The sequence below is a fragment of the Balaenoptera musculus genome, chromosome 10 (genome assembly GCF_009873245.2).
Source record: "Balaenoptera musculus isolate JJ_BM4_2016_0621 chromosome 10, mBalMus1.pri.v3, whole genome shotgun sequence".
NCBI lineage: Eukaryota > Metazoa > Chordata > Mammalia > Artiodactyla > Balaenopteridae > Balaenoptera > Balaenoptera musculus.
This window is the reverse complement of record NC_045794.1, coordinates 99956418-99966678: the sequence shown is the minus strand read 5'-3', so window position 1 is coordinate 99966678 and position 10261 is coordinate 99956418. Positions and strand designations below refer to the sequence as shown.

The 10261-nt window shown below is 57.2% G+C and overlaps 1 protein-coding gene across 3 annotated transcripts in view; it reads left to right on the top strand.

The window, feature by feature from the left end:
• The window catches only part of PHF21B (PHD finger protein 21B), a 100398-nt gene extending 92833 nt beyond the window's left edge, over positions 1–7565 (top strand). For all 3 annotated transcript variants that reach the window (XM_036867115.1, XM_036867113.1, XM_036867114.1), the window contains 6 exons: positions 260–314; positions 1058–1080; positions 2083–2241; positions 3594–3669; positions 3993–4096; positions 5571–7565. In XM_036867115.1, coding sequence (XP_036723010.1) covers positions 260–314; positions 1058–1080; positions 2083–2241; positions 3594–3669; positions 3993–4096; positions 5571–5789 — 636 coding nt within the window. In that variant the 3' untranslated portion in view covers positions 5790–7565. The remainder of the gene's footprint in view (positions 1–259; positions 315–1057; positions 1081–2082; positions 2242–3593; positions 3670–3992; positions 4097–5570) is intronic.
• The last annotated feature ends 2696 nt before the right edge of the window (positions 7566–10261 follow it).

Here is a 10261-nt window from a genome sequence, read left to right as displayed (position 1 = left end):
TGGGGCAGATGTGCCCACGGGGAGCAGGGATGGACCCGTTGGGCAGAGCCTTTGCTGGCTTTTGCCCTGGCCGACCTGTCTCTCCCCATCCCCACGCCCCTGTGTCTGTACCCGTTTCTGCCTCTGGCCGCGGGTGTCCGGCTGGAGTCCGGAGCCCAGGATGGAGAGCCTGTCCTGGGTGAGCCCTGGGTGGGGTCAGTGTCGCCAAGGAGGGCTCCCCATGATCTGGTGGTTTGGTTTGGTTTTCTGTTCCCTGCAGAGGAAGCGGCTGGCGTCCAACTATCTCAACACCCCCCTGTTCCTCACAGCAAGAGGTAAGCGCTTCTCCCGCAGGGCAGCTGTGGGGCTGGGCTGGGCCATACCTCCCTCCGCTGGCAGCGGCCCGGCTACCCAGCCTGCCCTGTCCACAGCAGCGGCCACATAGCTGCTGACCGGTGGAGAGCGCATCGCGGCTCACCAGGCCCTCTGCGCCATGGCCACGCTTGCCCTCACATACCACGTTACCTCCCTGGGCCTTGGTTTGCTGATCTATAGAAACGGGCCCATAATGTCCCGGCCTCTCAGAGCTGGGACAGTGACAGGAGGGGGGAACGTGACAGCACCTTGTAAACTGTCGAGTGCTGTGTACACGCAGGAACTGTTTTCCCCACTGGATGGTATGATTTCCAGAAATTAAAAAGAAAACTGTTTTGTGATCATTAAAATATGTGGTTTGGCATCACTCACTAGAGTGGAAGTGGGTTATGGCTGAAAACGAGTTGACAGTAAGTCACTCTGAGGGATCCCTGGAGCGATGTTCCCTCCGCTGGACAGCTCACTGCTGCCATGTGCCTCAGAGAGCTCAGGGGCCACGATGAACCTATCTCTGGGTGGGTCCTGGCCATGACTGGGGCAGAGACCTTTACTTCCATGGTGCCCTGGGTGAGGACCCAGGAGTCACTGGGGCCTATGATACTCCCATCATGCTCCTTTCACACTGGGCCTCGTGGACTCCAGTCCTGATGGGTGCTCCTCCCGTGCCCTCTAACATGCTCTCCACCCTTCTTCCCTGTGCTAGCCAATGAGGACCCCTGCTGGAAGGTACGTGTCCCCTGGTCTTCACGCCTGGGTTGGGGGGGGGGACATGCTCTCCATACAGTCCAGGTAGGGTCACTCCTGGCAAGGGGCGCGGGACCCCAGCATCCTGCTGCCCTGGAGTGGAGCTGAGGGCCTTGGGCTCCGTCCTCGGTGCTGAGGCCTTTGTACAACACCAGTCCACTTCTCAACCTGCCCGGCAGAGCTGGACGTCACCACAGGGCTCAGCCCACAGGTTCAAGCAGGAGCCCTCCGGACGCAGGGACACCGGGAGCCACGAAGGCCTGAATGGAAGCAGCCGATGCTGGGTGCCAGTGTGTTCTGTCTGGCCTCGCTGTGTGACCCTGGGCAGAGCTGGTCCTCTCTGGTCCTCATTCCCTACCTCATAAGGGACTGGACTTGGGTCTCAGGGTCTCACCCCACACACCCACATTTCAGTGATCGTGCGAGACCCCAACCCACCACACGTGCACCACGTCCCTGCTTCCCAGGATGCTGGCTGGTCATGACCTCATTTGTGGGCACGGCTTCAGAGTTTATTTTCAGTGTCTTTCTTTACTAAGTTTCAGATCTAATTGTAAAGGACATTTCCAGTCCCTCTATGCCTGTAACAGTCACACCGCTAAAAAGCACCACGTGACGAAACTCCCGTTAGGCCGTGTTGTTTGCGGCCATAACCCTGCAGCGTCGCCGACTGGTGCCGTTGTGGGCAGCCTTTGTCTGCAGCCACCCTGTAGCTGTAGGCCGGCCCGGGCGCGGGGACAGGAGGTGCCTTGAGCCCGAGTCCTGCTGCGTGGAGCGCACAGACCTGGAGGGGTGCCGGCTTTGAGGCAGGAGACCCAGATGCTTCTCCTCCTCCTGGTTCCCAGGCCTGTGCCCCCTTGGTCATCACCCCTCCTCCTCCTGCCCTTCCCGAGCTGCTGAGAACCCTGGCGGAAGAGCTGGGTCCCAGGCAGGGCCTGCACCCCAGCCCGGCTGACCCGCCTCCCACCCTCCCGTCTCTTCCAGAACGAGATCACCCACGATGAACACTGTACTGCCTGCAAGCGAGGGGCCAACCTGCAGCCCTGCGGTACCTGCCCAGGGGCCTACCACCTCAGCTGCCTGGATCCGCCCCTCAAGACAGCACCCAAGGGCGTGTGGGTGTGCCCCAAGTGCCAGCAGAAGGTACAGGAGGCCGTGTCCCTGGGGAGCGGCCGCACCCTCACGCTCACCATCTCCCGGAACCGCAGGGCCCTCCTTCACCGGGCACAGTATCTGAGCCCACTCAGACCGTCTCTGCTTCCTGGGTCGTCCCCCCCTTGAACAGAGACGGGGAGGGCAGTGCAGGGGTGAGGAGAGGAGCTGGGTGAAGAACAGGCCTTCGCAGCTTGGGCACAATTGACGCCTGGCCCAGGATAATCCATTTTGGGGCCGTCCTGTGCACTGCAGGGCGTTCAGTGTCCCTGGCCTCCACCCACTAGATGCCCATAGCAGCCCCAGCATGGCCATTCCAGACACTGCCGGCTGAGGACCACGGGTGTAGTGAACAGAGAGAGGCTCTCTCTGCAGCTGTCTGACGTCGTGACTCCAGATTTCCCGGGGAAGAACCGAACTAACAAAAACCACAAAAAACAGTGCCAGTTAGCACGTTTGATCTCACTGATAATGACACGCAAATGAAAAGCTATCAAATTAGCAAAAACGACAACACCCCCTTCGGTGATGGTGCGGTGAAGCGGGCACTCTTACATGTTGCCTCAAAGATGTGTACACTTTTTAAACCCAGCATCTTGCTTTGGGGAATAGAGTCTAAGGAAATAGTTCTATACAGGAAAAGTTCTGTGCAAAAAGAAGCCCCTCAGCCTTTCTTTATAAAAGGGAGAAGAAGGAAACAGCCTGGCTTTCGCCCAGGAGTTGGTGGAGTAGATTCCAGCGCTTTACTCAGTGAGATGTGGTCATTGAAAATGATTTTTTACAAGGATTTTGCGATTCTTCGGGATTTGTTCACTATGTGGGATTACGTTTTAAAAAAATAAAAATAGGACTTCCCTGGCGGTCCAGTGGTTAAGACTCCACGCTTCCACTGCAAGGAGTGCGGGTTCGATCCCTCGTTGGGAAAGAGCCCACGTGCCATGTGGTGCGGCCAAAAATAAATAAATAAATAAAAATAAAAATAAAAAACAGGTTTTATAGCTGCTGTATAGTTTGATCATCAGCCGTCTGAGGAAAAACAGTGTGCAGAATAATAAAAACCTGGGAGAAAATACCTGTGTGTGGCTGGGTGGTGGGGAAGTATCAGTGTTTTTAAAAGTAGGCTTTTCTGCAGAATGTATTACTTGTAAAATCATTGGAGAGTCATCTTTTTTTCAAAAAACACAACTCTCGTGAGTGCCCGTCACTCTGGGTTTTGTGGGGACCTAGGGAGAGGGTGGCTATGACAGCCCAGGGAGCTCGTCCCCCCGCCAGCCCGGGTTACACAGCCAGGGCGTGGCGGGCCCCGGGCTGTCCGCCGGCTCAGTTCCCCATCTGCCCTCCAGGCCTTAAAGAAAGACGAAGGTGTGCCCTGGACCGGGATGCTGGCTATTGTGCACTCCTACGTCACCCACAAGACAGGTAAGACACCCTTGGGAGCTGGGAAAGGGCACCGATTCCCTTTTGTCCACCCCCGCCCTTAGACCGCTGGACTCACTTTGGGCCCAGCAGAGGCTGTTCTGGGCCAAAGATCCCTGGGACTAGTCCTGTGTGCAGGGCAGTTACTGCGGGGATGCAATTGCAGCCCCCGTGCATCCAGCGAGAGCCACGGGCCCCTGCAGGAGGATGTGGCCAGAATGACCTATAGGCTTGGGCCTAGGGTTCCTTCTGCCTCTCCTGCTCAGCCACGGTCCAGCCCCTGCTTGCCTGCAGTTCCCTGTGGGGCCTGGTCTTCTCTTTCACAGTCAAAGAAGAGGAGAAGCAGAAGCTGCTGCAGAGGGGCAGCGAGCTACAGAGCGAGCACCGGCAGCTGGAGGAGCGGGACCGGCGCCTGGCTTCGGCAGTGAAGGTGTGCAGGGCGGGGGCGCGGGGTCTGCCCTTAGAACCGTGGCATGTAGAGCCAAAGCATCACTGTCTGGTTACGGAGGCCCCAGGAGAAGACAGACTCACCACCATCACTTAGCGAGTCAGCAGGTGGAGAAGGCAGCTCTGTGACTCATTCGACAAATAGTTATTAAGCAACTGAGCATCTGGCTCTGCTCCTTCTCAGCTCTGTGACCTCAGCAAGGCCCTGACCGTCTCTGAACCTCAGTTTCTTCTTGTATAAAGGGAACACAGTGATTTCTTCTCTGTAGAGTGGTGATAAACAAGATGATGATAATGGTGGTGGTGGTGATGATGGCAGTGATGATGATGGAGGTGATGGTGGTGGTGGTGATGATGGTGGTGATGGTGATGGTGATGGTGATGATGGTGGTGATGGTGATGGTGGTGATGATGTGATGGTGATGGTGGTGATGGTGATGATGGTGGTGGTGATGGTAATGGTGATGATGCAGGTGGTGATAATGATGGTGGTGATGATGATGGTGATGGTGGTGATGATGATGGTGGTGATGATGATGGTGGTGATGACGATGGTGATGATGATTGGGGTGATGGTGATGGTGGTGATGATGATGATGATGGTGATGATGATGGTGATGATGATGATGGTGATGGTGATGGTGATGATGGTGGTGGTGATGATAATGGTGATGATGCAGGTGGTGATAATGATGGTGTTGATGATAGTGATGATGGTGGTGGTGATGATGATGGTGATGGTGACGGTGGTGATGGTGGTTGTGGTGGTGGCGGTGATGATGAAGGTGATGATGATGGTGATATTGACGGTGCTGCTGATGGTGGTAACAGCAGTGTCAGGCCCTGGTAAAACCCTTTAAATGTAGTATCCCACTTAATCCTCTCCGTAACTCTATGAAGAGGCTCTGTGATTATTCTTATCTTAGAGTTTGGGACGCAGACTCAAGGAGTTTATTTGCCCAGGCAGCAAATAATTAAAACTCTAACTTGAGGTGTCAGTCCTTAACCACTTCACTGTGTCGCCATGATATATAAAAGGCTAGAAAAAGCCATGAATACAGCAGGCAAGAGGAAGAGCAGAAAACCGGCCAGCGGCTGAAGGTCTTCTCCAGGGCTGCACTTGAGCCAAAACAGCCTCGGAGCTTCGTCCAGCAGCAGAGGTAGATGTGGTCAGCTAGGCAGCCTCACAACCACGAGGCAGAACGTTCCCACATTCCTGCACAAGCACATCATTTCCAGCCCTGAATGTTTGAAACAGACTTCTCCTGTGGGTCTGGCTGCCATTTAATTCCATTTTTCGCTTCTGCCCGGTGTGCGTGAGGCCCTCTTCCTGGTTTCTTTCAGCCTCTGCGGTGGAAGGGAGGGGCTTTCCGAGAAGGCGCTGAGGGGTGGCTGCCGCAGGTGGCTTGTGTCACTGAATTCTGAGACCCTTCTCTCTGACACCCTCCCCCTGACAGAAATGCCTGGAGCTTAAGACGAGTCTGCTGGCCCAGCAGAGGGGCACCCAGTCGTCCCTGGACCGCCTGAGGGCCCTCCTGAGACTGATACAGGGCGAGCAGATGCTCCAGGTCACCATGACGACCACCAGCCCCGCCCCGCTGCTGGCTGGGCCCTGGACCAAGCCCTCAGCAGCGGCCCTGCACTCTGCCCTCCAGCACCCCCCGGGGCACAACTGACCCCAAGGGACCCGTCTTCACACCCACGGAAAGTCACTGGGACCCTGCTCGCAAGACCTGAGGGTTCTGTCAGCCTTAATTCATAAACACTATGAATTTCAGACAAAAATAAAACCAGACAGAGACAGGAAAGAAGGGAGAAGAAGCTGAGTGAGAGTCCTAGAGCCAGGATGGGTGGGGATGGAGTCCTGCGCCCTTCAGGTCAGATGGGACGCCCGCAAGCCAGGTCGGGGCGCAGAGTCAGCTCCCTGCCGTTGGGGGGCTGCCCGGGCCTCCGGCTTCTGGGCACAGCTGTCTCCTCGGCCTCGTGCCGCCCCCGCGGGAGAGGGAAGGGCCGGGGTGCCCTGCGGGAGGGGAGCCGAGGACACGACGTAGCCAAGTAGTAGAGCTAGTTGGGGCGAGAGGCGGGTAGCAAATCTAGGTAGACTCAGCCGCCCGCCCTCACGGGGCCGTCGGGCTCACGCCAGGCCTTCCAGACGCCCGATCCCTGTTGTCAAGTGTTATTAGCGTTCAGAATCGCAGCTGTTTAACTTGAAGGAAGCTCCCCAGGGGACGCTGCTGTGGCCCAGCCAGGCCTCCGTCTGCCCCCTGGTCTTGGGGGCGCCCTCGCCCTGCGCCTCTCTCCGCCGACTTTTTGGACTCATCTTGCCCTCGATGTCTTTTTCTCGTGGAGTTTCTGGGCGAGAGATGGAGCTGCAGCCACGCCAGGGAGGCGTTTGGCAGGTTTTCTGTTTTGGGTTGAATCGTTCAGCTTAACGACTGAAGCCTTTTCTTTCCTCCTTTTGAAGAGCCGATAAAAGTATTCCATTCCTCTTTTCTTGCCAGTACAGACACTATGCCAAAAAATAACTTTACATTTTTGTATGGCGTTTTTATTGTGAGATATTTAATGTGAAGGGGACACTTGGTGACTTCTTTTCCTGCTCACAGTGGTCTCTGCCGCCCGGGATGAACGGAAAACCCCTCGGGCGGGGGAGCTGCCAAACTGGAGGGACCCAGAGGGTTTTTTAAGAAGTGGGGGGAGGGGGAGGAAGAGAGGGCGGTGGCCTCGGGAGACTGAAGGGTGCCTCTTGCTGTCTCCACGAGCGCGAAGGGTGCCCGCCGCCCTGCATCCGGGATGGGCCACGCGGGCTTGTCACGCCCACTGGCTTCTCCAGTCCCGAGGGACTTAGCACAACAGGATGAGTATCCGGGAGCCACAGGACTCCCGCCCCCAGCACATCACACGGTGCCGAATTGCATTGAACACACGTGTGCGTGTGCACACGTGGCCCCAGACACGCATGCACGCACACTGCCAGGTGCAGAGCAAGGAGGCCGGCCGGAACCCCGCAGACTGCCATGGTCCCTCCTGTCATTTTCACGACTCCGGGAGAAACTGTGCTGTACGATACAGATCTATTTTAATACACTTAACACTGGGTTGAACAAGATTTTTATATTCTTTTATTGATGAACAAAGTGAACCGTAAGACACACGTCTTATATATTGGTTACTCTAGATGCCAATTATGCATTACCGCGTGGCTTGCGATGTAAATGTCTTCAGGTTCCTTTTTTTGTTGGTTTGTTTTTCTTCTTGGATGGATTGAATTAAATTTTTAAAAAAATGTAACGGGAAGATATGAAAGGTTGGACCCGGGAGGGGTAGCTGCCAATGTGGCTTGAGACTTAGTTTTTTGGACCAAGGAGGACCGTCCGATGGATAGTGGGACTAGAGAAAAAGTGTTTGTCTTAAATATGCCCATGTAGTTTTCCTTCTGTACGATGCATTAAACTCGATGGATGATTTCAAAGCCCTGTGGTTTGTTTCCTTGCCTTCAACAGAGAGGCCTCTGGGAGCACATGGGGCAGGGAGGTGGGAGTTGAAGACGTTGAAAATCAGGGTCCTGCCTCCTGATCAGGTCCCCACCCCAAGGGAGGGAGGGAGGGAGAGAGGAGAGAGCTCTGGGGCGCCCTCCACACACACTTTCCCCCCAGCCCCAGGAGCTGCAGGCGCACCTGTTAGGGCCAGGATCGATGGTCGCAAGTACCAGAACCCAGGCCGGGTGTTGTGTGGAGCCCAGGGGCCGTGTCCACACTGCCCCCTCTCAGCATCAACGTGACCGCTCTCTCTGCCTCCCGGGCGGTACCAAGCTCCCACAACCGCCCTGGGGCTTAGTCAAACCGGGAACAGCCCAACTGGGAAGCCGGACCCCCTGCATCCTTGCTCCAGACATTGTGCAGAGGGCTCTGGTTGGCCCAGCTGGCTGAGGAGCCCACCGCTGGACCAGCTGTGGCCAGAGAATGCGATTGGATACAAAGTGACTGCCCCCTGGAGCCCCCAGTGGGGGTCCTGTCCCCCCCTGGCCCAGGTAACAGAGTCGGACTGCTCCAGCTTTTCTGCCTGATGACTGAACGCTGTGGACCCCGGGTCTGTGCTCCCTCCACTCCTGAATTCTCACTGGTCTTGTCCAGCCTCCTGGCTTTCTGTCTCTGTGCCAGTGGCTCCCCGGCCTTCATCTGCAGCCCTGACCGCTGCCATGGACTCGAGCTGCCCACGGCCAGCCCCACCGATGTCAGCAGGCATCTCAAACAGCTTGGTCTCCACCAGGCCAGCCCCTCCCTCACCTACCCCATCCTGCGGGTATTCAGCTTTCCTAAGATGTGGGCTGGCCCTCCACCCCTGGTCACTGGCCATCTTCCAGCTGTGCCCTCAGAATATTAGCAGGATGTGCCCATGTCTCACCACCCACACCACCACCTGGGTCTCAGCCATCCTCTCCCCTGGATTACCGCATGGTCACCTTCCCCTTCCCCCGGCAGCCAGTGTGACGGCGCCTCTATTAAACCCCTGCTATCCCTCCTTGCTCAGCAGAAGCTGAAGTCCCCAAGGCCACAGGACCTGCCTCCTCTGACCCCTTCAGCTTCCCTTCCTGCTCTGCTCCACTTTCATGGCTCTGTTCCAGCCACGTGGCCTCCGGGTGCTACTTGGAACCCACTGGGTCTGCTCCCGCCACAGGGCCTTTGCACGTGCTGTGTCCTCACCCGCCTGCTCCTCCCCAGCTGTCTCCCTGGCTGGCTCCCCCACTTGCTTGGGGACATGACCGCAGTCCCCTCCCAGTGCAGCTGTCTCCAGGCTCCCTCAACAAGACCTGGCGTTTTCTCTCCTTCCCTGCTCTGATTCCTGAGACTTTCATAACCTACTATGAGTCACGTTCGTATGGTTTTGGCCACTTCACGAAGGCAGGGAGTTTGGAGACTGGAGGTCCGAGATCAAGGGGTAGCAGCAGGGCTTGTTCCTTCTGAGGCTGTGGGACAGAATCTGTTTCTGGCTTCTGTAGACTCATCACCCCGTCTCTGCTCCACCTGACATGGCCTTCTCCCTGTGTGCATGTCTGTGTTCAGATTTCCCTTTTTCATAAGAACAAGTCGGGTCAGGATCCACCTTAATGATCTCACTTAAACTTAGTCACCCTGTTTCCAAATCAGGTCACATTCACAGATACTGGGGGGTTAGGACTTCAACTTCTTTTCAGGGGGACACAATTCAACCCGTAACAGACACCTTTCCGTAGGGTGTCTGCAAGCAGCTTCCCTGCGGCTTCTGCCCCCCGGGACCACCCAGGGCTGCCCCCCTTGCCTCGTCCCCACAGAGCCCGCAGAGTGGAGAGCCCGTGACGTCATCCTGCCAAGGAGCCTGTTCCCTGACGACCTGCCGTGTGCCCACCCCACCCGGCTTCCTCCTCGGACCTGCTCTGACATGTCAGCCCCTCCCAGGGAACCCGAAGCACAGGGACCTAAAGGGACGCACCCAGGTCACACGGCCAGCAGGTGACTTCATCCCAGGCGGTGGTTCCCGGCCACTCTGCCTCTCTGGACACCGGACACTGGTCACATCGTGGGGCCCGTGTGGCTGGCTGGGGGCCACCCCGACCAAGCTGCATGCATGCGTACTCCTGACCCGGCTAGCGGGCCAGTCTGGGGCTGTGGATGGCAACCTGGCCCCTGGGTGACTCCACCGAGGCGTGAGGGGACAGATGAGGGAGCACAGGCTAGCTAAGTGCTATGACGCACACTGCCCCTCCCCACCCTTTCAGCCCAGACTGCGTGTCCCACGGTGGGGGGCAGGGCTTCTTAACTAAACTCTGCTCTGCCCGCAACCCATCTCTCAGACTCCCCCATGGCTCCCTGAGAACAGTGCCTGCAGTTTCTGGTGATGCCGCTGGGTGGTTTCTGGTCCCCACCTCGATGTCCCGCCCTCCCCTGAGCAGCAGCTCTGACAGTGGCTGGGGGCTCCCCCAGGGACTCCTGGGCGCGCCCTGGGGAGAAGTCTGAGCAGGTGGTTGTTATCTGGGAGTGTGAGACCACCCTCCAGGCCACACCGTCCACACCCTGCCCTGCCTGCTCCGTCCCCTGGGAGGACCCACAGAGCGCTGGGTGCTGGCCGTAGCTGCTGCTACATCCACTGGCCACCTTCTGCGTGACGAGGC